A 26,096-nucleotide genomic window follows, 5' to 3' on the forward strand; every position below is an offset into this window, starting at 1 on the left:
TTATTTTTATTTTTTTAATTTTTTTAAGAGAGGGAGGGAAGGAGACAGGGTGAGAGGAGACAGTCCATTGTTCTGTTTTAAATAAATATATATACACATATATATGTGCATATATTAGAGGGAAATATGTATATTTTCCCCCTCTAAAAATTTTAAATTACATTTAAACCTTTTAGCATACTCTTTCTGGTTCATGCTGCTAGACTATTTTGATAACATACAGTCTCAAATCTAGAAGTTCAGTGGAGAGAGTCTCTAGAAATCAGGATGTGTAAACTTGAAGAACTCTTCCCCACATGGAAACCTACCAAGTACTGTGTTAAGTAAGCCCTCAAGGACTCACCAGTCAAGGGTTTGTAGCTACTCTAGTGCTTTCAGGAAAAAATGAAATTACTGAGCAGATATCCCAGTTTAGCAAAAAGTCCACACTTAGCCTGGGCTTGATTTGCTATTTTAGCTTGGACCTTATCGATACTTTTTATTTTACCCCTCTTCCCTTCCTTTAAGGAAAGAGCAAAGCTCAAATCATTTAAATTTCCAGGGCTGTTAATGCTTTTATGGAGGTTTACCACCAATGCTTAAGACATAGCAATTATGCTAATTTAGTTTTGTCACTTAATAGAGAATGTAACTCTGTCTCCATATAATGCAATAATTTATCATTTAATGAAGTAATTTAGCTCTTACTTGAAAATCATGTTCTTTTGAAGGCACATGGTTTTTCCTTGAAATGTTTTATGTAGTCAGTAAGGGGGTTTATTATTTATATTGCTTTATCAATAAAAGTATAAATATTGCTAAATATTCCTTCTAGAAAATAAGATAGTTGATCTGTTTATAACAAAATCTAAAGAATATTAAACATAGACCCCCAAATATACTTTTTGCCTGTAGATATATTTTTAATGGTGGTTATCAAGGTTAAATAGATACCTTGTTTTGGATGTTAATAATTCTTGAATATTCAAAAGTATTTTTTGTTGTGAACTAATCTTTTTTTGTCTTTGACAATTATTTTGGTGAAGCAGGTAGTAATAAAAATTTTGGTATAAGGAACTCTTTTCCTACTCATTCTATAAGATTAATTATACACCTCATTTTTTCCTCTAGTTGATGATCAGCTGACTGTTTACATAGATGAAGGCGGATGGGCTTGTCTACTCTGCAAAGAGAAACTCATTATTTGGAAAATTGCTCTGTCACCTATTACCAAGGTAATGGCTCTATAGAGAGCTGGAAGGATTGGTGATTTCTGTGTAGATGGTAGTAAAGATAAAACAAGGTAAAATGTTTTTAAAATAGATAAGATAAAAAAGAAAACAAATATCTAGAAGAAGATGGAAGAGAGGGATGCCAATTGGCTCCTAATTTTTACCTTAATTTTTTAGAGTTGATAGAGGATAGGAATCTGAATCTGCTCGGGTATTAAGGATTTGCATTTTCATAGTAATGTGAAATACTGAGCATGCACACACAATTGTGTGCTGGGAAAAAAGTTTCTCCTCTTTAATAATTTTTAAATAAGATCTCTATTATTTACATTTAATAAAATTAGAGACATTGAAATTTTCAGTGAGTATAATGATAATCAGTGTGCCTAATGAAGTGTAAGACTAAATGCTATTCACATAAGTGAATGAACTGTGAGTGTGCTTATTTCTGAGAAGGTAGAACTGTTTCATCGAATCTATTGAATGGTGCCTAATAGTGTAAGAAAAATGATACCAATTGCTAGTTCACCTTTCTGCTGTCTTCTTCCAATAGTGGGTTATCATTTGCACGTCTAGTCACATCCTCTGCAACCTCGTTTCTGTGTGTTACAGCTCAGGCATGTTCTGTTGCACCACCCATTACGCACTGGGCCATTGTTCCGCTGGAACTCAGGGCTCCTACTCACCTGAACTCTTCACATTGCTGACTTCTGTGCTGCTGCTGCCTACAAAATAGTGTTTGTAGTTAGGAGCAATTGATGAGAGAGAAGTCCTGGGAGACACGCTGAGTTAGCAGAGAGATCCCAGTATTTGGCTGAGGGTCTAAGAAATATTTTATAGGAAACTTGGTATAATTACTCTTTGGTCATGCTAGTTTTCCATGTCCAACACATCAAGACTAGACTGGGAAAGCTCCATAGAAAGCCTAAGCATTTCTCTAAACCAGTAGATTTTTTTGGCCCAGGAAGAGATTAGCATCGTTGATGTTCAGGGTCTGGTCTAGCTCTTAAGTTTCCTGATTCTGTATCTCTTAAGATACTTTGTTTTAAAATTGCTAAAAGCCTGATCAAAAGGAGACGTGAGAAGAAAGAATATTTGTAAAAGGGTGTTTCCAGCAATGAGTCAGAATCTAAAATATGCAGAGAAAGGAAGCAGAGATGCGTATTTAAAATACTGGATTTGATGTGGAAGATTTTCTGTTTTGGTTTCTACAGTTGTCTGTTTGCAAAGAACTTCAGCTGCCACCTAGTGATTTCCACTGGAGCGCTGACTTGGTGGCGCTCTCCTACTCTTCTGCTTCAGCTGACGCACATTCTACTCAAGTAGGTAACTTAAAAGCTTATTGAAATAAACTTTTTTTTTCCTGTCCCCCGCCCCCGAAATAAACTTTTTAAAAATAAGGACATTCTAAAGTTGGAGGAATCATCCAACCTGATTTTGAGACGTAACTATAAAGCTATAGAAATCAAGACCCTGTGGTACTGGCAAAGAGAGACAGACGCACGGGTCAGTAACGCAATGCAGGATACAGTTACAGACCCACTCAAAGGCAGCCATTTGATCTTTGATAAAGGTGCAAAAGCAACTCAATGGAGGAAGGATGATCTTTTTAATAAATGGTCATTTATTAAAAAATGGCAGTTGGTCACTTGGAATTTTTTAAAAAACAAATTTTCCCCTAAACCTTATAACTAATACAAAGATTAATTTGAAGTGGATTATAGATCTAAATGTAAAACTATAAAACTTTTAGAAGAAAACATAGGAAAAAATCATCATGATCTGAGGGTTAGGCAAAGAGTTCTTAGAGATCACCAAAAGCATGATCCCTAAAAGTAAAAATTTGATAAAATTAATATTACATTAAAATAAGATCAAAATGAAAAGCATTGCTCTGCCAAAAACAAGAAAATGATAAGACACGCTACAGACAGGGAGAAAATATTTGTAACAAAGCCATATGTCCAACAAAGGACCTGCATCCAGAATATAAAAAGAACTCTAAAAGCTTGAAAGGAAAACAATCCAATTTGAAAATAGGGAATAGGACTTGAACAGACATCTTACAGAAGATATAAGCGTGGCAAATAAACACGTGAAGGAATGTTCAGCATCATTACCCATTAGGGAAATGCAAATTAAAACATCAGTGAGTTCTTTTTTCTGATTTTAGTTTATCACATAGTAGCTTGTCCTGTTTCTTGTATCAGTGTCATCAGACTCCCAGTTTTTGAGTCCTCCTTTCATTGTGATTGCTGACTGTGTTATGATCTTGTTTCGAGGCTGTTGCTGTCATGGTTGCCACCAGAGAAGGATCCATCCGCTATTGGCCAAGCCTTGCTAGTGAAGATACCTACACAGAGACTTTCGTAGACTTGGGAGGTGATAAGACTTACAGTTTCCTAACAGCAGTGCAGGTATATGATGGATTTTTTTTTTATACTTACTGGAAAGCTATGATTTGACTTGCAAGTGAGACTTGAATATCTAAAAGTGTGGAGTTTTGAACAGACCATACAGCCCAGTGAGGGATGATCAAAAAGAGACAAGGAAGAGTAGAATGGAAGGATCCCCGTGTGGATCCTTTGAACTGACATTGTCCCTTAAACAAGACAGTCCCTCCTCACAGGACTGTAAAATATCAACATTGGATAGTAGCTAGTGGTATTCATTTCTTTCAGAAACATTTTATGAGAATGGCTTAAAAACTCTTAGACACTGAAGAATAGTTTGCTACTGTCTACTCTGCAGGTTCCCCAAAGAAATAAACTCAGATACCTACTTCATTGAACCTATAATACCATGAACCTATAACTTAAAAATCAGAATTCAAAAATATGATGAACTTTTTTCTGCCATGAAAGTTTTTTAACAGAAGTTTTTCTGTGTAGAAGTAATATTAAGTGAATGGATTCTTAAGTAAATTATTTTAATAAAATAACGTTTCATTTTTATTCTTTTAGATTTAAGAAGCAGATGGTTTTTCTTTGTATCAAAACATTTTTTTGGTTAGTTTTCCATGTTAGTGTTAGATGATTCACTGAACTAATCTCAACAATGTTTGTTCACAGGGAGGAAGTTTCATTTTGTCCTCGTCGGGAAGCCAGCTAATTCGGTTGATACCTGAAAGCTCAGGGAAGATCCATCAGCATATCCTGCCTCAAGGGCAAGGCGTGCTTTCGGGAATCGGTCGAAGGGTTTCTTCCCTTTTTGGAATTTTGTCTTCTAGTAGTGACCTCATAGTAAGTTAATAAACTAACTGTTTTACAAGGTTATTTCTTAGTGAAATCAATAAGTTGAAAGTTTCCTATGAAGTTGGTATTTCCTCCAGATGAACAACAGTGTACATGAAATAAAACCTCTGATCTTTCCAGTGAGCCATTTTTATGATACTACGATGATCAAATGTGTACATATGAACACCTCCCAGACCCTGTAACAGTAGTGTCTTTAAATCAGATGCATTATCTCATAAGTACATTTTTTTAATTAAAACTATTATATAAAACTTAAAATGTGTTTTTTAAGGATTAATTTGACTTTTTAAACTTAGCCAGAAGTGTCTCCACTCCCATGACTCCAGCTGTCTGTGTGGATGGCTTGACTCCAGATCTGTTGGCTGGACTTTTGCGCGATGCTTTGGCTTAGTGAAGGGAGGATGATGGGAACTAACGTTTATGGATCATCTACTTTGTGCTAGGTGCTCTGTATTTGTTATCTCCATATTACGTAATCATTACGGCAACCTATAAAGTAGAGAGATTTCCCTCCAATTTACAGATGAGGAAATGACCTCAGTGAGGCCAAGGTTTGTGACTGCCTAGTGGCAGAGCTGGAACATCTGAATTTAAAGCACAGGCCCTTTTTACTCTGCTGTTTCCTTTTCATTTCCGGTAACTATCATCCTACCATCACCTGTTTCCTTGAATATTTTTTGAACCTGAAACTTCTTTTTTCTCTTTTTTTTTTTTTTGAGATGGAGTCTCACTCTGTCACCTCGGCTAGAGTGCCATGGCATTACCTAGCTCACAGCAACCTCAAACTCCTGGGCTCAAGCGAGCCCCCTGCCTCAGCCTCCCGAGTAGCTGGGATTACAGGTTCACACTACCACACCTGGCTAATTTTTCTATTTTTAGTAGAGATGGGGTCTCATTCTTGCTCAGGTCAGTCTTGAACTCCTGACCTCAAGCGATCCTCCCACTTCAGCCTCCCAGAGTGCTAGGATTACAGGTGTGAGCTACCGTGCTTGGCTGAATCTAAAACTTAACATGTCTAAAACAAATTTATCATATTCCTTCTCTCCTATTGACTACATGCTCAGCCCTCAAAACTTGTTTCTCTTTTGACCTATTTCTGTTAATGGCACCATCACCTGTTTTCAGTGACCCTGGTATAAAACCTTGGTATTTTTTCGGTGCCTCCTCCTCCTTCTGTAGCAAATTAGTTATTTAGCGGGTACTGTAGATTTAACTTCTGTCGGGTCTCATGTCCACCCCCATCTTTCTGTTTCTGTTGTTGTGCCCTCGTTTACACTCTCGGTAAATTTCACCTAAGCTCCAGGTGCCAGTCCAGGTACTTACTATTGGTCCTTCCTGCCCCATCAGTGGCCGGAGTTACAGTGACAGGAAAGATGGAGACAACTAGGGTTTTAACTCAAAACAGTCATGTATACCCAGCTTACAAAACCCACATCTATGCTTCCTAAGCAAGTGTATGCTGAGAAGGTGAACTAGCTCACCCACACCCACATATATCTAACTACATACATCCTGCCAGATTCACTGGAACACAGCTCTGTGTTCAAAAGCCATTGATTATCTCCTTTGCTTACTAGGTTTACAAATCTACGTTTAAGACTCAGGCCGGCCGTGGTGGCTCACACCTGTAATCCTAGCACTCTGGGAGGCCGAAGCAGGAGGATCGCTGAGCTCAGGAGTTCGAGATCAGCCTGAGCAAGAGCGAGGCCCCGTCTCTACTAAAAATAGAAAGAAATTAGCTGGACAACTAAAAATATATAGAAAAAAAAAAATTAGCTGGGCATGGTGGCACATGCCTGTAGTCCCAGCTACTCGGGAGGCTGAGGCAGGAGGATCGCTTGAGCCCAGGCGTTTGAGGTTGCTGTGAGCTAGGCTGACGCCACAACACTCTAGCCCAGGCAACAGAAAAAAAAAAAAAAAAAAAAAGACTGCTGTGTATCCCTAATTTTTCATTATTTTTTAAAGAATCCTATTTTTGGGCCGGGCGCGGTGGCTCACGCCTGTAATCCTAGCACTCTGGGAGGCCGAGGCAGGTGGATTGCTCAAGGTCAGGAGTTCGAGACCAGCCTGAGCGAGACCCCGTCTCTACTAAAAATAGAAAGACATTATATGGACAACTAAAAATCTATATAGAAAAAATTAGCCGGGCATAGTGGCGCATGCCTGTAGTCCCAGCTACTCGGGAGGCTGAGGCAGTAGGATCGCTTAAGCCGAGGAGTCTGAGGTTGCTGTGAGCTAAGCTGACGCCACGGCACTCACTCTAGCCTGGGCAACAAAGTGAGACTCTGTCTCAACAAAAAAAAAAAAAAAAAAAAAAAGAATCCTATTTTTGCTTCATTTCTACTTATTATCCACATTCCAGTGTAACAGGGCTACTTCTTGTTCTCTGAAGACCCTATAGCTTTCCTACCTCCCGTCTCTGCACTTCCTGGCCCTTCTGCCTATATACTCCTGTCTGGAAATCCTACCTTGCTTTCCAGGTCTGTTTCAGGACCACTCCTTCCTTCGAATCCTGAATGAAGAATTCTGCTAGGATTACTAATCAAATGGTCATAAATACATAAAACTTGAATTTTTGATAAATTAACATTAGAACTTTTAAAGTTGGCTTCCTCTCTCCATATAGCTTTCAAGTGTTCTTTGGGATAGAGACGGATCAAGCTTTTACATCCTGACAAATTCAAACATCAGTAAATGGGAATTAGATGATTCTTCAGAAAAACAAGCACATAGTTGGGATATAAATAGAGCCCTGAAGGAAAACATTACTGATGCTATTTGGGTAAGGAACAATAATATTCATCTCTATAATTCACATATATGGTTGGATGATAATGCTAACTCCATCAGTTTTATTTATTTGAACACATTTCAGTGTAACAAACAGTATAATGTGTAGCCATAAGATAAGCAGAAATGGGGTATTCAATCTCTAGGAATATTGGAACTCATTGATTTACTTTCAGTAATTTTTTAAATGTATACATTATTTTACATTACATTTACAAAATGTATACATTATTTGTTCAACAACTGAGCCACTATGGGTGAGGCACTTTACTAGGTGCTGGGGATATAAAGGCAAAAAGAAATGATTCCTACACTCAGGGATCTTATGTTACTGTTATTTTCATATAGGGATCTGAAAGTAACTATGAAGCTATTAAAGAAGGGGTCAACATTCAGTATTTGGACTTGAAGCAAAACTGGTAAGCAGTTGATTTGTCACAAAGAATGTAGATAATAGTTTGGAAAAACAAGTTGATGTTTATTATATAATCTAATTATAATCTCCCATATAATCTAATATTATTATTGTATAATCTTTTCATGCCATCTGTTAAGCCTTACTGAATGGTCTTTCTCATCTTTATCTAGTGATGCTAATTCATTTGGGAAGTGGAGGCATTTCTCATCCTTAAATGCCATGTTCTTATCTTAGTGTCTGTCTGGTTAGAGGTGCAGCTTTTCTGCTGTTACAGCTGGAGCTTCTCTTCACTGCCAAGAGATGCCCGAGACTCTGCCTTTACCCGCTGCTGTGGGTGCCCTGTGCCTTTCAACAAAACTTCTAAAAACTAGCCTGGGCTCGAATTGGCCTGAGGTCTGTACTTTGCCAATCCCTGGATTAGATGATTTGTAGATTTTCTTTTTTTAAGTTAGGTTTATTGAGCTATAAATCACATACAGTAAAATTCACCCTTTTTAGTGTGTAATTCTAAGAGTGTTGACAAGTGCTTACAGTCCAGTCATTTAATCACAACCACAGTCAAGATACAGAACAGGTCCATCACCTCCCCAAAAGCCCTTGGTGCTCCTTTGTAATCAGCCCCTCCCTCCACCCCCAGCCCCTGGAAACCATTGATTTGGTTTTTGTCCCTTATAGTTTTGCCATTTTCAGAATGCCTCAGAAATGGAATTGTACAGTAGAAAGCCTTTTGAGTCTGGCTTCTATCACTTAGCACAATGCATTTGAAATTCATTCAGTGATTTCTCCTTTTTACTACTGAGTAGTGTTCCACCGTATGGATGTACCAAGGTTTGTTTATTCACCAGTTGAAGGACATTGAGTTGTTTCCAGTTTTAGGCAATTATGAGTAAAGCCCCTATAGTCATTTCTACACAGGTTTTTGTGTGAATATGTTTTTTTTTCCTCCTACGTAAATATCTAGGAGTGGGATTGCTAAATTATATGGTAAGTATATGTTTAACTTTAAAAGAAACTGTCAGGTTGTTTTCCAAAGAGACTGTACATCTTTTTTTTTCATTCATTAGTGATGGGCTCCTGATTTTGGCAGCAGCGTGGCACCCAGCAGACAATCCATGTCTCATCTATTACTCTCTGATAACAGCAGAAGATAATGGCTATCAAATGTCAGATGCAGTTACTGTAGAAGTCACTCAGTATAATCCACCTTTTCAGGTAAGATTTGTATCTATAAATTAAATTACAAAGTGTCAATGATACATTGAGTTTTTTTCTAACCATTACAAAGTCAAATTTGTTGAAAGATTCATCTGTAGGGCTTCAAAATATTTTAAAATAGCTTGTTTTTAGACATTGTTGCATTTTCTTTCCTGTCTCACACTTGTTCCTTGCTCAGCTTTAGTGAAAGAAAAATGAGAGTGGAAGCAACCAGCAGCAAGCGGTTTGTTTCTTCTTCTTCTTTGAAGGGGTTATCATTTCTATATTAGTAAGTAAAAAGAAAGTTTTTTTGTTTTTTTGTTTTTTTTTTGAGACAGAGTCTCGCTCTGTTGCCCGGGCTACAGTGCCGTGGCATCAGCCTAGCTCACACCAATCTCAAACTCCTGGCCTTAATCGATCCTCCTGCCTCAGCCTCCTGAGTAGCTGGGACTACAGGCATGCTTCACCACTCCTGGCTAATTTTTTCTGTATATTTTTAGCTGTCCAGGTCATTTCTTTCTATTTTTAGTAGAGACGGGAGTCTCGCTCTTGCTCAGGCTGTTCTCGAACTCCTGACCTTGAGCAATGCTCCCGCCTCGGCCTCCCAGAGTGCTAGGATTACAGGCATGAGCCACCACGCCCGGCCAAAAAGAAAGTATTGATGATGAACTGCAGGATGAAAGTAAGGAGAAAATCTGGTAGGAATTGAGCCCTGTATATTATAGAAAAATAACTTTATTGCCCAAAGCAGGATTATATTTGTAGACAATAGTATTTTATATTCATCAAAGTTTTTGTAAACGATTAAAAGGTAGGCTATCTAATTTTAAGCTTATTAATGGCAATTAAACATTAACTGTGATATGCTTGAGGAAAAGCCTTAACAGCTATAAATTCATTTCATTTAACCTTATGTAGTATCTAGATCTGTTAAATCCTTATTAATATGATTTGTTTAACTGAATCCTGTAAAAAAATCTTTTAATCTGTTCTTTTATTCTAAACAAACAAAGTTTATCATGTGTTCTTGATTGTGCAAGAAAGACCTGCTCAGTGTTAAAATTTCAGACCAATGCAGAAGGATAAAAAGAAAACAATCTGAAAATTTAAAAAAATCCTGGGATCTTACTTTTAATGTTTTGTTTGTAAAATTACTTCTTTAATAACATCTTTTTTAGTGTTTGCTAATTTTATCATTTAATTAGGTCTTATTTCATATCTATTTCTGCCTCTGATTTTATATATGAATAAATCCTTCTTTTGATTAATATTGACAGTAACCAAAATGTTTATCAGGGGTCATTTATAAAAAATTGCCAGTTCTTTTTTTTTTTGTTGAGACAGAGTCTCACTTTGTTGCCCAGGCTAGCGTGAGTGCCGTGGTGTCAGCTTAGCTCACAGCAACCTCAGACTCCTCGGCTTAAGCGATCCTACTGCCTCAGCCTCCCGAGTAGCTGGGACTACAGGCATGCGCCACTATGCCCGGCTAATTTTTTCTATATAGATTTTTAGTTGTCCCTATAATGTCTTTCTATTTTTAGTAGAGACGGGGTCTCGCTCAGGCTGGTCTCGAACTCCTGACCTTGAGCAATCCACCCGCCTCGGCCTCCCAGAGTGCTAGGATTACAGGCATGAGCCACCGTGCCCTGCCCAGTTCTTAAATAATATAATGAATTTTGCTTTCATTTTCTTTCTCAGCTTTGTTGTAGGCATCTACTTACAGTCTTGTCACCATGGAAATGTTTTGAAAATTTGTTCATTATTTGCATCTCAACAAATGATTTATCTAATTGATGTTTATAAACTTATTCCATCATATTTTGTAAATCATTTCATGGGCAGTGTTTAGGTTTTCACAAGGAGAATTAGTGAATTATCAATATCATTTTATCATTTTTATGCTCTAAAGTACAAAAACAAACTATAAAATTCTAGAAATATTTTTGTGTCAATTCTCATTAAATGTTATCTTAAATTTAACTTTCAGTCTGAAGATCTGATTACGTGTCGGTTGATGGTCCCAAACTTTTCGAACCAGACTGCTTATCTGTATAATGAAAGTGCTGTCTATGTGTGCTCCACAGGAACTGGGAAATTTTCTCTTCCCCAGGAGAAAATTATCTTTAATATACAAGGTATAGTAGCGGTTTTAGAAAGCAGGATTAGTGAGCTCACTAGTCATTCCGAGTGGTTTTTGTTCTCTCTCTTTGTCTTTCATGAGTATTGCTTCAAGCATGCTGCCTCTGAGGGTTACTGAGACGGTTAATTCCACACCTACAGCCCTGAAGCCACAACCCTCTGAAAACTCAAATGGGTGGCAGAATTCCCAGGCTATTATATTTATAGGCAAAAAAATAGTAACATTTGTCCCAAGAGATGAGGCCAAAAGGAAAGAACTGGCACTAAGAGAAGTAATTGCTTGTTCCTAGTTAGTAAGAGTGACTTACTCTGAGCTGATGCTCTTTAGTTTGTCGGACCCTTGAGTGAGAAGGGTCCCAGGTGTGGGAGGCTGGTCAGGACTGAAGAGAAGCCAAGCAGATACTTATCTGAAGGGGTTGGGCAGAGGACAGAATTTAGGTGAGGCAACAGGGTAGAGTCCAGGTTTTCTAGTCCCAGCACAGGAACTTTGGCAGTGGGCAGATAGGATGTCATTAAGGCACTGAGCAAGCTTAGAATTTTTTATCTCCATTGACCGACCTGGTAAGTAAAGGCAGAATTGGGCAAAAGGACTCTACGACATTGAGAAAGCTCTTATTCTGAGTTTCGCAGAATGAATCATTTTCTTTTTTGGCTTGCTAGACACTGGTCTCTTGTAAGGCTAGTTTTTATTGTCCTTAGCTGAACTTGCTTCACGGGACTTGCTTCTTGACATTTGATTCTGGGATTAAAAAGCTGAGTTTGAAGTAGGAATAATGTAAACGAAAAAAAAATATGTTCTTAATATATCATGAAGATTTTCTGCTTAGGGTTATAGGTTTTAGGAGGCTTTTTTTTTTTGGTTATGAGTATTTGACTATGTGTTTTTCTTTCTTTTAGGAGATAGTATTTTAGGTGCTGGTTCCTGTGGTGGTGTTCCAATCATTTTCTCTAGAAACAGTGGACTAGTGTCTATTACTTCGAGGGAAAATGTGTCCATATTAGCAGAAGACCTGGAAGATTCCTTGGCATCTTCAGTTGCTGGACCAAACAACGAGGTGACGTAGTTCCATGCGATTTTTAAATTTTTATATGTATCAGAGTTATTTCACACAGTTTTTTTTTAAGAAGTTGGACAGTTTTAAAAGACATGAAAATGTTAGTTCTCCTTATTCCCTTTGTCCTCTTTCCCAGAAGCAGAAGCAGCTACTTTTTAGCCTTTAGCTATTTCTTCTGGTGTTTTCGTCCATATTACTAAGTAATGTGCATATGCTGCAGTTTCCTGATTCGTCAATTTTAGATATCTATTGATTTCCTACTATAGAAGATGAGATTTGGGGTTAACTTATACTCCTTCCTCTGCCTTTGTCATTCCAACATAAATTTTTTCACTGTAATGACAATGTGAGTATTGTTTATAGTTTGCTGACTCAGGTAACATACTGATTATATTTTCTTTATTATACAACTTTGTGTGACTCTTGGAATATAAAATGACCTCATTCTATATTTGCTTACTTTCCTTTAGTATCTGACTTAATCTTCCCACGCCCTCAGTTCTGTAGAACGCCTGTCAGTATAGTTTTCCCCATAGTCAAATCGCAAGAAACTTGACATTGCACAGCTGTCGTCCTGGAACTTCTCGTTTCCATTGTCACCAGATCCTCCTCAGGACGGAACTCCTGCACCACACACAGATCTGCCTCGTCTCTTCTCAGCTCCGCCATTTGCTGTTCCTTCTTGTGGTTTCTGTCTTCCTGTGTTGTGGTTGGAATTACAGATGTTTCTGTGGAGCTTGTGTTTCTGTTTCTTCGTGTTATTCTGGGATTCGAGAGAGGAATACTGGGGCAAAACCCATCATTTTTCTTTATGTCATCTTGAAACCTGACATACCCCAGCCATAAAATTTTTATCATTCTTTTACAGGAGACTAATACTGTTTGGAGTAATTTCCATTTGAACGATATGTGAAATATATAGACTACATCTATAACTCAAAGTTAAAGTAATTTGGTACAGTTTCAACAGAAAGTAACCTTTTCTTGTTGTGAGTCTTTTGTAATCATATAGTTATTGTAATGCTGGTAAACGTTCTGAAGTTATTTTACACTATTCCATTTCTTTAAAATTTTTCTAAATCCTTGTTTAAACTGGTAATCATTATGCTTAGTAGTGTACATTGTGATGAGTTGTGTAAGAGCAAACCTGTAAAAAGTTTCTGTTGTCTATGTTAAAATCCCCAAATAATTTTAATCACAGCATAATCTCTGAATTATCTGTACCCGTTTTAAAGACTTTGATCATTTGGTACTGTTTGTAGTGTTTCAATAATCATGTAAACAATTGGGGCCGGGTGTGGTGGCTCATGCCTGTAATCCTACCACTCTGGGAGGCCGAGGCAGGAGGATCGCTTGAGGTCAGGAGTTTGAGAACAGCCTGAGAAAGAGCGAGACCCCTCTCTACTAAAAATAGAAAGAAATGATCTGGACAGCTAAAAATATATATATAAAAAAAAAAAAAATTAGCCAGGCTGGTGGTGCATACCTGTAGTCCCAGCTACTCAGGAGGCTGAGGCAGGAGGATCGCTTAAGCCCAGGAGTTTGAGGTTGCTGTGAGCTAGGCTGATGCCAAGGCACTCACTCTAGCCTGGGCAACAGAGCGAGACTCTGTCTCAACAACAGCAAAAAAAACAACAACAACAATTGGTATGGACAGTATGATAAACAGCTTGTGTGTATGTGCTATTGCTGTCATAGGGTGGTTCCAGGTTTTAGTTCAGTAATTAAGAATATTCATATACCTTCACCTCTAAACTATGGTTTGTTGTTCTACAGAGTATGGTTTTTGAGACCACTACAAAGAATGAAACTATAGCACAAGAAGATAAAACCAAGTTGCTAAAAGCTGCTTTTCTGCAATACTGCAGGTATAATGAGTTTTTTAAATTATGGCTTATTTTATATAAGACAGTATATTTTACTGACATACACTACTAATTTGTTGACTGGTGGGAACAAGTTGGAGAAATGTTGCCACCAAGAGGAGAATGTGTTTCTGAGCTTTAGCACTTAAGCTATTCTTCTGAACTTGGTAGCCATGGGAGGGTTCCAGCTAGCTGGGCTGGGAATGTAGGCTCTAACATACCTTCTCCACTTTATGAAAAACAATGTACCATTAAAAACAGTGTTCGTGAAGACATACTGCAAGGGTCTTTTGGTGTAATGTTACGGCACAAATAGTTGCACACAAAGTTTCATTAATAGCACAAAAGAATTAGACTTGGCCTGTTAGTTGGGTTTTGCCATATACAAAATCACCATAAAACTTAGCGTCTTATTTAATGTGGCTCATGATTCTGCAGTTTGGCTATTTGGAGTTGGGCTCCGGGGGCAGTTTTACTGGTCCCAGCTCGGCTCACTGACTGGTCAGCTACAGGCTGGCTGCTCTTGACTGGACTCACATTTCTGGGCCTTCGCTGACCAGCGCTCTCTCTGCTTCGTGTGGCCTCTCGTCATCTAGTGGGTTGCCCTGGGCTCGTTCACATATGGGGCTCTAGAGTGGCAGGAGAGCCGCATCAGTGCACAGGTGCTCTTCAGGTCTCTGCCCGGGTGATGTTTGCTAGTGTCCTGTCTGCCAGAGCAAGTCACGGGGGCCAGCCGCAGTGGGGGCGTGTTCAAGCAGATGTGCCCGTGGGCCGGGACTGATTGCACCCGGCACGCTCGCTGGTCTGTGCAGGTTTCGGTTTATCCTAGACGTGTTTTCTGTATTCCATGTATTCTGGCACCTTCCTTAAAAGGTGTGGCAAATTCATATGTGCATAAACACTCAGGAAAATTGTGACCCAGTCCCAGACTGCCCCTGGTTGGCTGTGGGAGAGTTTGGACAGATTGTGTAATGTTTCTGGTGTGTTCTGTCTCTTCCTTTTCGAAGTGTTGGGTGGGGTAGAAGTTGGAATGGATGAAGGAGCATGAGTTTATCTGTCAGATCTTTGTCTTGAAGAAATATGCTGAGTTTGCTGCTTCCGTTTCCCCCGGTCTTCAGTGCAGGATTCCATAGTCCCGCTCACAGTGGTGTCTGATGCCTGGTGGCTCCCTGACAGAGAGGACAGATGCCAGAGTGCTTTTGTAGTTTTGAAAGGCTGTGCCTCTTGATGGTCTACTGAGCTTAGTTTCTTGTCCAAAAGGGGGCACCATTAGGCGAGTTTTTGTTTTTGTTTTAAATCGTATTCTTTAAGCCTTGTTCTTTTACAAGGTTCAATCGTACTAGAAAGATTTGGATTAAAAATACTGTGATTTTATCTTGCATAAGTTTATCCTGTAATGACGATGCTGCCAGATTTGTGGCATCTCAGAATGTAAATGCTGATGCGGTAAGTCCCCACGGTCACTGTGTTAGTCTCCCGTGGCTGCCGTAACAAAGTACCACAAACTGGGTAATTCGTCTTAAGTTACCCAGCTTGATCCATAGTAATTAAATTAATCTGATTTAGAACAACGGAAATTTATTCTCACAGTTCTGGAGGCAAGTCTGAAATCAAGGTGTCCGCAGGGCCACACTCCCACTGAAGGCTCTGGGGAAGAACCTTCCCTGCCCCTCTCCTGGTTCCTGGTGGTTGTGTCAGTCCTTGGCTTGTAGATGCGTCCGTCCAGTTCCTGCCTCCGTCGTCACCTGACCTTGTCCCCACGCAGCTGTCTTCACATGGCCTTCCTACAAGGACACCAGTCGTTGGATTTAGGGCCCACTCTAATCCTTACCTTAATCTGACTAATTTTATCTGCAAAAATCTTATTTCTAAATAAGGTTAAATTCTGAGGCATTGGTTGGACATGAATTTGTGGGGGACATTAGTCAACTCAGTGTAGTCATTTTAAAATGTTTTACAAGGGAAGACTATGAGGCACAAGAAGGGACCCCGGACCGAAGTCCTGCGTGAGTGGTGACCTCAGGAGCAGTGTCACTGGCCCTCTAGCACAGCGGTACTAGACTCACCTGCCCTGCATGGGTGAGGGCCTGTGGGTTTAACAAGTGATCACTTAACCAGTGATCATTACAAGCACAATTGTACAGCCTTCAAAGCAGGATTTCTCAACCCTGTCAACGCTGGCATTTGAGGCCTGATAATTTTTTGTCGTGGAGGCTGTCCTGTTAGTTGTGGGCTGTTCGGGAGCATTGCTGGCCTCTTCCTACTGGATGTCAGTAGCGCCCTTTCCCCCAACATGTGACCACCAAAGTTGTCTTCAGATTTTGCCAAATGCCCCCTCAGGTCAAAATTGGTAGATAACATCAAGTGTTATCTGTTTATTTTTTTGCCAAGGTAATATTACTATTTTTGTGGCATGCTTTCTTTGAAATTAATTTCTATATTATTTTGATTTTCATTTTACTTAACAAAAAATATAAAATCTTTTATTCGTGGGAGCTTTAGGGAACTTATTCTGTCATTAGATTAAATCTTGCCACTGTCACCTTTGTATTCCCATAACCTTTGGCATGACCAGGTCGCCAGCTTCACCCTGACCTTTCATACTTTCAGGCAGTTTTTCTGCATTTCTCTGGTCAGCTCTGTGTCCTATTCTACCAAGAGACCGTTTCAGCCCTTTCCTACTCCAACTTCCCAGTTCTCTTCCTCCTCCTTCACACCTAGCAGATGACTTAACCTCCTACTTCACGAAGATCACAGCGGCATTAGATAAGAACTCCCTGCATTTACTCCCTATAAATTTATCCATGTCCCAACTTTTCCTCTTTCCCTCCTGATAAAGACTGATCTCTTTGTCTTTGTTTTGAGTGCCATTCTCTCCTGCTTCTTTTGAGACTACGTTCCTTCCGTTATCCCCTTCCTCTGTCTTTGACCTTTCTTGTGCTGGCTGCTTCTTTTCAGCAGGTAACCATATTTAATCTGCCATTTTTTAAAAAGACCGGGAACTTTGTGTCTCCTTTGAGCCCTGCCACCTTATGCGTTTGTTCTCGTTTATAGCTAAACTGCCTGAAAGGCTCTCTGCCTTTGCTACTGTCTGCCATGTTCCGCTCTCTGTACTTGAATCTCTTCTCCTCATCTGGCTTCATTTGCTGAAGAAACACAGGTCTGTCATGACCTGGGTCACTATATGCAAATGGACAATGTCCAAAAGCAATCATATATTTCATAGGCACCTGAGTTTTAACATATCCCAAACTGAGCCTGTCCTCTCCAAAGTTTATTCTCACTCCTCTACCCCCTGTACCAGTGACAAGCACTGCCATCCGTTCATTGGTCAGGGCAGAATCACACGAGTCAGCCTTACAGTCATCCCCCCTTATCCTCAGCGGTGTGTTCCAAGACCCCCAGTGGACACCTAAAACCTTGGATAGTACTGAACCCAGTATATACTGTTTTTTCCTCTACCTACATACCTATGATAAAGTTTAATTTATAAATTAAGCACAAAAAAAAGGAAACAAAAAAAAACCCCAAAAAATTAGACACAGTAAAAGATCAACAATGATTAATAATAAAGTAGAACAATAACAGTATACAGTTGACCATTGAACAGCATGGGTTTGAACTGTGTGGGCCCACTCATGCGAAGATTTTTCTCAACCAATTGTGAATTAAAAATACACTATTCATGGGATGCAAAACCCACCTGTATGGAAGGCTGACTTTTTGTATACTCGGGTTCCACGGGGCTGGCTTTGAGACTTGCATATGCGTGGATTTTGGTGTATGTGGAGGGTCCTGGAACCAGTCCCCCCAGTATAGCAAGGCATGACTGTGTTATAATAAAGATTATGTGAATGTGCAGGAAATCATAGCTCACTGCAGCCTTGAACTCTTGGGATCCCCCCACCTCAGCCTCCTCAGTAGCTGGGACTACAGGCATGTGCACCCAGGCTGGTCTCGAACTCAAGGGCTTCTCTTGCCTCAGCCTCCCAGAGTGCCAGGATTACAGGCATGGGCCACCACCCAGCCTTGCCTATGCTTTAACTGGTTGCCCTGGAACTCCGCCGTGGATGATCTCATCCTCTGCCTTGGCTTCAGTTCTGTCCTGAGATACAGGCTTGCTTGCCGACAGGCATGGATGTATGCTCTGTGTGCAGCTGTGTACCCCTCCCCAAATTCTCCCCAGCCTTGCTGGACCTCCTTTCCTGTTAGGAAGTTTTCCCTGCCCCTCTGGTCGGTGTGGTGTCCCTTCTGTGTGCTCTATGGCCCTCTGTTCTTTCCTTGTTATACTGTTTATCACACATATGTGTCGTTGCTTGCTTAATTATCTGATTCCTCATGACACTATATACTTTGTGATGTCCAGGACTGTGTTTTAATGTCTTTCTGTCATTCTGTGTCCAGTGCCTGGCATGTTGTATGTATATGCTGAATTAACAAATACATAATAGTTTTCTCCCTTTCAATTAAATAAATTTTATTAAAAGCAACTTTATGCTAAAGCCTATGAATGAGACGGACTTTAACTTCACAGTTAATTTTTTTTGGTGAGTTTTGAAAATGTTTTGCCTCCCTTAATACTTGTGTTTTCCAATTTTATTTCAGAAAAGATTTAGGTCATGCTCAAATGATGGTTGACGAGCTATTTTCCTCTCACTCTGATCTGGATTCTGATTCTGAACTGGACGGGGCTGTTATCCAAATCAGTGTAGACTTGGTGGATGACTACCCAGCCTCTGACCCACGGTGGGCCGAATCTGTCCCTGAGGGTAAACACACTTTGATTTTAATATTATGGAGGGATCTGTTTGGAGAATAATATTCTGGTTCTTTATTTAAAGCATCTCTCAAAGCATATTTCTTTTGTTTCTCAATTTAATATCAATTCAATGTTGTTTTTTTTTTGAGACAGAGTCTCACTTTGTTGCCCAGGCTAGAGTGAGTGCCGTGGCGTCAGCCGCGCTCACAGCAACCTCACACTCCTGGGCTTAAGCGATCCTACTGCCTCAGCCTCCCGAGTAGCTGGGACTACAGGCATGCACCACCATGCCCGGCTAATTTTTTCTATATATATATTTTTTTAGCTGTCCATATAATTTCTTTCTATTTTTAGTAGAGATGGGGTCTCACTCTTGCTCAGGCTGGTCTCGAACTCCTGAGCTCAAACGATCCGCCCACCTCGGCCTCCCAGAGTGCTAGGATTACAGGCGTGAGCCACCACGCCCGGCCCCAATTCAATGTTTTTTAAAAGATTGTAACCTTCCTTATAGTAGATTTTGAAAGGAGCCCAGAACAGATCTAGATAATAGAATAGAAACTGAAGGAATATTGCAGCAAATCCTAATTGTTCTATCTATGGCAGATTAATTAGCCCTGCTTAGCTTTCTCAGCTTTTTATTTCTAAAGGGAAACTGGTGGCATTTGGCACTTACTTGCCCCCAAATTAAATGATAACTTTGGCATAGAAATTATCCATTTCCCTCAGAGCAGCAATGAGCAAATCTCAGTATGTAGAGGTAGGCACGTCATTTCCTCCTTCCTGCCCCAAGCGGCTGCCCTCTCACACTTCCACTTTGACATCAAGGGCACCCTTGCGGTTCCCAAGTGCCAGGGAACTGTCTCAAACATGTATTTCTCTCCCTAACTATCCTGCTTCCTAGCAAGTCCGCTAAGCTGCATTAGAGATTTAGGAAGAAGACATCAGTGTTTACCTCCTCTCTTTTGACTGTTTCTTTGGCACTGTCAAGCTTGAAATGATACAAATGATTAAGCTAATAATACATATTTTGAATAAATAAAATATGAATTGTATCAAACTCCCAAAATTTTCTTTTATATTTTTTAAACTCCTGGGTAATGTTATAAATAATTTTATTGAAAGGTCGTACTTTTCCTTTTATATGGATTTTCTTTTTATTTCAATATCAGTAACTGTTGTAGAACCAATGTTATATGTTTAAGTTTTATTCTGTGTTTTCACAGAAGCACCTGGATTCAGCAATACATCACTGATTATTCTTCACCAGCTAGAAGACAAGATGAAAGCCCATTCTTTCCTCATGGACTTTATTCACCAAGTAAGAGTCCAGGTTGCTGAGCAGGGATGGCTGGGACATGTCTGCTCTGACTCTTGTCAACTCTCTCCAGCACAGTGGGAAATCCTTCTTTATTCTGAGGTGTTTTGTTGGGTGGGACATAACTAATGTTTTCCATTTTCTGTGCTGATTTAGAAGTAAATAATTTCATGGCTGTGTGAAGGCCTGTTACTCCAGTTATAAAAAGCAGGATTTCATTCAGATCTCCTGTGTGTGCTTGTGTAAAAACTTAAGTCTTCATGAGTTGATTTTGTAGTATTCCAAAGACAGTGAAGAATATTAAGATGATGACAGATTTTTAATTTTGAAGTACCATTAGAATCAAATCTTCATTTCAAGTATTCTTTTCCTTTTTTGTAAAGAGGTATCCTCATATATATTGAGGATATAAATTGTAAAATGTTTTTGCTGCTGGATAGAATTGTTACATAAATTCGCCCATCCTTTTGTCAATAAATAGTGGCTCCCAGGCATATTACAAATCCAAATCAATGAAATTTTTTATTAATTCCTGTTTTTGATTAATTTTTTCGAATGCATTGATGCCTCCATGTTAAGGAGACTCCAGTCAGTACTATCCAGTAGAACTCTCTGTGATGAGGGGAACGTTCTGTGTCTGTGTTTTCCGTATGATTGCCACCAGCCACATGCAGCCACTGAATAGTTGAAATGTGATGAGTGCAACCAAAGAACTAAATTGTTTTAAAATTTAATTTTAATTAACCACTATGGATAGGGGCTATCTTATTGGACAGTGAAGCTCTAGATGATTCCAGAAGTGACTTGATTATTCCTAATCCCACATTGTGCTTCAATTTTAATGCATGTTTTGGCTTCATTCTACTCTTTTTGTCTTGGCAAGATAACTTCATTGAGTCCTTTTTTTAGTATAGTAAGTAGCGAGCTATGGATTAATGGGGGAAAAATACAGCATTTCTTCCTGATGTAATTGTTTGATTAGCCGAGTGTATCAGTTAACCATTTTATCACAAACCACCCCAAAACGTGGTGGCTTAAAACAGTTCTGTGTGCTAGCCAGGCAGTTTTTCAGTTGATTTCACCTGGGATCCCTCCTTGACCTGCATTTAAGATGTGCTCAGCTGGAAGTTCCACGAGCCTAGCTCGCCTCTCTGGCAGTTGGTGCCATCAGCAGGGGCCGCAGGGTTCTCCTCCACTCAGTCTCTCATCCTCCTCTAGGCTGTGCTGGCTTCTTGTGGTCTCAGGGCAGCATCGCAAGGGGATAAGCATAGAAGCTGTAGTCTTCTTAAGGGTTCGTTTCAGATGTCACATAATGTTATTTCCACCAAAGTGACCTTGGTTAAAGCAAGTCACAAGGCCAGCCTGGATGAAAGGGATCAAAGAATTGATTCTACCTCTTGATGGGAGGAGTGGCAAAGTCATGCATGTTGTAAAAGGGTGTACATCCTGGGCTGGGAGGAACCTGTGGCCCTACCCTGACCTGCACACTGAATGCACACAGATTTATCAGAAACCAGAAAGCCCTGAGAACATGAGCACCACGGCATCTCTCGGCCCAGCCTCCCAGGCTCCAGAGACCTTAATGAAGCCTCACAGCTGCTAGTAGCAGTGTCTGTTGCAAGGCAATGTCTAGCTCTGAAAATCCCATTCTGGGTAGGCCTTTTATATTTCCATTTCCTTTAACATTCAGAGCTTATTTTACTAATCAAGAAGAATTTATGTTAATCATCGGGAAGAATGAGAATGTATAACAAGATACTTCAATGGAAATATTTCTCAGGATCTCTTTTTTTTTTTTTTTTCTGAGACAGAGTCTCACTCTGTTGCCCAGGCTAGAGTGACGTGGCATCAGCCTAGCTCACAGCAACCTCAAACTCCTGGGCTCAAGCGATCCTCCTACCTCAGCCTCCCGAGTAGCTGGGACTACAGGCATACACCACCATGCTGGGCTAATTTTTTTTTTTATATGTATATATTTTTAGTTGTCCAGCTAATTTCTTTCTATTTTTAGTAAAGACAGGGTCTCACTCCTGCTCAGGCTGGTCTGGAACTCCTGAGCTCAAACAATCCGCCCGCCTCAGCCTCCCAGAGAACTAGGATTGCAGGCGTGAGCCACCGGCCGGGTCTGGAAATATTTCTGAATATAGTGCTTTGCTTCTCCTCAAGCCAAACTTGGGATCAGTAAGGCCCTATCCTCATTTTGAAGACAGTGGGAAGTAATATCAGTGCCTCAGAATACCTTTGCCTCTGGCTTTCTGGTGTGGGGGAAGCCTGTGTCTCATGCATTGGATGAAGAAGCAGAGAGTTAATGTGATCATCTTCATTGTGCAACTAGAGTGATTTTAATCTAGAACTGTTGCTTCACTGTCAGTGCCACAACACCATAGCGGTGGAGAGCAGGCGGTTGAGATGGCCTTGCATAAAAACTGTACTTAAAATACTTTTGACCAGCCTGAGCAAGAACAAGACCCCGTCTCTACTAAATAAATAGAAAGAAATTATATGGACAACTAAAACTATATAGAAAAAATGAGCCGGGCATGGTGGCGCATGTCTGTAGTCCCTGCTGCTCAGGACGCTGAGGCAGGAGGATCGCTTGAGCCCAGGAGTTTGAGGTTGCTATGAGCTAGGCTAACACCACGGCACTCTAGCCCGGGCGACCGAGTGAGACTCTGTCTCAAAATATATATATATATATATATATATATATATTTATTTTGTTGTTGTTGTTGTTGTTGTTTTTGAGGGAACCAGCAAGTGAATTCAAATCAGGGAAGACTGTGTAACTCTTATCTTTAAATAACCAGGTGAGCAGGCTGACTAAATTAAAATAGTGATTTGGTGAAATACTCCAGTCATTAAAAATAATGACTATCTAAATATGTTATAAAACATGAGATTCTATAAAATAAAACAAGGTACAGAACCATATACATAGTATGACCCCTTTTATCTCCTAGCTTGTAAATACCGTAAAAGCTTAGAAAAAATGAATGATATAAAAATCAAATTACTTACTAATGGAAGGGAATTATGCTTAAAATGTGAAAAACGTTTTCATTATGTATGTCTCTTGCTCCTTTCTAGTTCAGATTCTTACAACATTGTATCAAATGAGAAAGCTTAGAAAAACTGCTAGAACTGCCTAATACCTCCAAAGCTTTAGGACTCTGGAAATCAGTTTTTGAAGACGGAGACTGCTTGGTTTTTTAGTTTTCAAAAGGTTGAGATCTAGGGGAGTTAATCGATATGGATAGAAAAGAGAGGTGTGCACATTTGGTAACCATGAACGATAGTCTGGGAAACGTGATAGAGACAACAGTAGTGGACAGAAGCTCTGGAACGACACTGGTCTGAGAACAGAAAAGCTACACCTGCTTACAGGTGTTGGCGGCCCTAGCTGGAGTGCGTTGGTGTGTTAGAAACAGCCGGAACGCGAGACAGCTGGAGGCACTTGCTGGGGGAGCTAGGGCCGCGACTCTGCTCAGTGTGCTCTGGTGGGAATACGACGGGTGTTTCGCATGTTGCCATAAATGCCTTCTAAGAATACGTTTGCTTTCGCAAGGTTGGCTTATTTGAACGTCTGGGCACTTTTCCAGTCAGAGGGCTGCCGATGGCAACCCGGCTGTTGCTCTGCGAGCATGCCGAAAAGTTGTCAGCCGCCACCGTTCTCAAGAACCACCACTCCCGGCTTTCTGACCTGGTGAACACAGCGATAGTGATTGCGCTGAACAGAAGGGAGTGCGAAATCCCGCCCAGCTTGACTCCTGCAGATGTCTTTTTCAGAGAGGTAAGATGAGTCCTCTTTCCCGCGGCTCTGCAGATCTGTGCCACTCATTTACCGCTCACACTCCAGGCAGGAAAGAGAGTGGGATCTCGCTGAAATTTTTTTTTTTTTTTATTTGGGTTGTTTCCACATCTTTGCAATTGTGAATTGTGCTGCTATAAACATTCGGATGCAGGTGTCTTTTTTATATAATGTCTTTTTTTTTTTTTAATATGGGAAATATTCATGATAAATTATTAAGTGAACAGTGCAAGTTAAAAACAACAGTTTCATATTTTTTTCCCCACCCCCCCTTTCCCGAGTCAGCACCTTCAAGTGTTACCACTCCCCAAACGGTGTGCAATGCACTCATTGTGTAGGCATACCCCCATCCCCTCCCCCACCCCCACCTCAGTCTGATGTCCAATTGGTGTCGTTCCCAGATTTGTATTTAGGTGATGATCAGGGAAACCAATTTTCTGGTGAGTACATGTGATGCATGTTTTTCCATTCTTGGGATACTTCACTTAATATAATGGGTTCCAACTCTCTCCAGGAGAACCATAGAGATGTCGTATCTTCATCATTCCTTATAGCTGAGTAATATTCCATGGTATACATATACCACAGCTTACTAATCCAATCATGTATTGATGGGCATTTGGGTTGTTTCCACATCTTTGCTATTGTGAATTGTGCTGCTATAAACATTCGGGTACATGTGTCTTTGTTACAGAATGACCTTTTTTCCTTTGGGTATATGCCCAGTAATGGGATTGCTGGGTCAAATGGCAGGTCTACTTGAATCTGTTTAAGATACCTCCATAATGCTTTCCACAGGGGTTGCACTAGTTTGCAGTCCCACCAGCAGTGTATTAGTGTTCCTGTCTCTCCACACCCACGCCAACATGTGTTGTTTTGGGTTTTTTTGATAAAGGCCATTCTCACTGGGGTTAAGTGATATCTCATTGTGGTTTTGATTTGCATTTCCCTGATGATTAGAGATGTTGAACACTTTTTCATATGTTTGTTAGCCATTTTTATATCTTCTTTTGAAAAATTTCTATTCATGTCCTTTGCCCACTTTTTGATAGGGTTGCTTGATTTTTTCTTGCTGATTTTCCTGAGTTCTAAATAGATTCTTGTTATCAGTCCTTTATCTGATGTGTAGTATGCAAAAATTTTTTCCCATTCTGTAGGTGGTCTGTTTATTCTCTGGACTGTTTCTTTGGCTGTGCAGAAGCTTTTTAATTTAATCATGTCCCATTCATTTATTTTTGTTGCTGCTGTGATTGCCTTGGGGGTCTTCTTCATAAATTCTTTGCCTAGGCCAATGTCTGTAAGAGTCTTTCCTACATTTTCTTCTAGAATTCTGATTGTATCACGCCTAAGGTTTAAGTCTGTTATCCACCGTGATTTGATTTTTGTGAGAGGTGAAAGCTGTGGGTCCTGTTTCAGTCTTCTACAAGTGGCTAACCAATTCTCCCAGCACCATTTATTGAATAGGGATTCTTGTCCCCAGAGTATATTCTTTCCCGCTTTGTCAAAAATTAGGTGACTATATGAGGATGGTTCTATATTTGGATTTTCTGTTGTGTTCCACTGGTCTGTGTCCCTGCACTTGTGCCAATACCAGGCTGTTTTAAGAACCACGGCCTTGTAGTATTGTTTGAGGTCTGGCAAATTAATACCTCCCATTTTGCTTTTGTTGCTTAAAATTGCTTTTGCTATACAGGGTCTTCTTTGATTCCATACAAAGTGTATAATTATTTTCTCTATGTCTGTAAAGAATGATGTTGGTAATTTAATAGGGATTGCATTGAATCTGTAGATCACTTTGGGTAGTATAGACATTTTAACAATGTTGATTCTTCTGATCCACGAGCATGGTATATTTTTCCAAAAAATATGGAACGCTTCACGAATTTGCGTGTCATCCTTGCACAGGGGCCATGCTAATCTTCTCTGTATCGTTCCAATTTTAGTATATGTGCTGCCGAAGCGAGCACCTCGCTGAAATTTTAAACTGGACTCCATATTTTCTGGATAAAGGAGCACTCAATAGTACTCATTTATTGCTCACCCTGTAAAGTAGAGCTTGCAAAGTTGACTAAAAGTGCTTCCTGTTTACTTTGTGGGCTGTGTGTTTTCCTTTGTCTCCAGATCTGCTCTTGTCTGTGCCGCAGGAACGTCACCTTCCTTGGTGGGCTCTCTTCCCTCCGGCTTCCTGTTGGCTTTGCCCAATACGAGGCCCGGCCGGAAGTCCGGAGGTTGGAACACTTATTCCCGCAGTTTCCTCCTTGCAGGTGGGCTGTGCCCGTCTGTCA

General features: G+C 40.1%; 1 protein-coding gene and 1 non-coding gene across 2 annotated transcripts in view; one reads left to right on the forward strand and one right to left on the reverse strand.

Annotated features, from left to right (window-relative positions):
• NUP133 (nucleoporin 133) overlaps positions 1-26,096 on the forward strand; it is a 56,629-nt gene that overhangs the window by 3,882 nt on the left and 26,651 nt on the right. The window contains exons 3-15 of the mRNA XM_069484747.1: positions 1,111-1,214; positions 2,426-2,533; positions 3,494-3,628; positions 4,283-4,453; positions 7,095-7,250; positions 7,607-7,677; positions 8,741-8,888; positions 10,858-11,005; positions 11,907-12,064; positions 13,841-13,932; positions 18,535-18,698; positions 19,912-20,006; positions 23,569-23,793. Coding sequence (XP_069340848.1) covers positions 1,111-1,214; positions 2,426-2,533; positions 3,494-3,628; positions 4,283-4,453; positions 7,095-7,250; positions 7,607-7,677; positions 8,741-8,888; positions 10,858-11,005; positions 11,907-12,064; positions 13,841-13,932; positions 18,535-18,698; positions 19,912-20,006; positions 23,569-23,793 — 1,775 coding nt within the window. The remainder of the gene's footprint in view (positions 1-1,110; positions 1,215-2,425; positions 2,534-3,493; positions 3,629-4,282; positions 4,454-7,094; positions 7,251-7,606; positions 7,678-8,740; positions 8,889-10,857; positions 11,006-11,906; positions 12,065-13,840; positions 13,933-18,534; positions 18,699-19,911; positions 20,007-23,568; positions 23,794-26,096) is intronic.
• LOC138393519 (U6 spliceosomal RNA) lies at positions 25,672-25,778 on the reverse strand. The gene has a single exon (XR_011235199.1). It is a non-coding gene; the product is annotated as a U6 spliceosomal RNA (small nuclear RNA).

The sequence above is a fragment of the Eulemur rufifrons genome, chromosome 11, assembly GCF_041146395.1.
Source record: "Eulemur rufifrons isolate Redbay chromosome 11, OSU_ERuf_1, whole genome shotgun sequence".
NCBI lineage: Eukaryota > Metazoa > Chordata > Mammalia > Primates > Lemuridae > Eulemur > Eulemur rufifrons.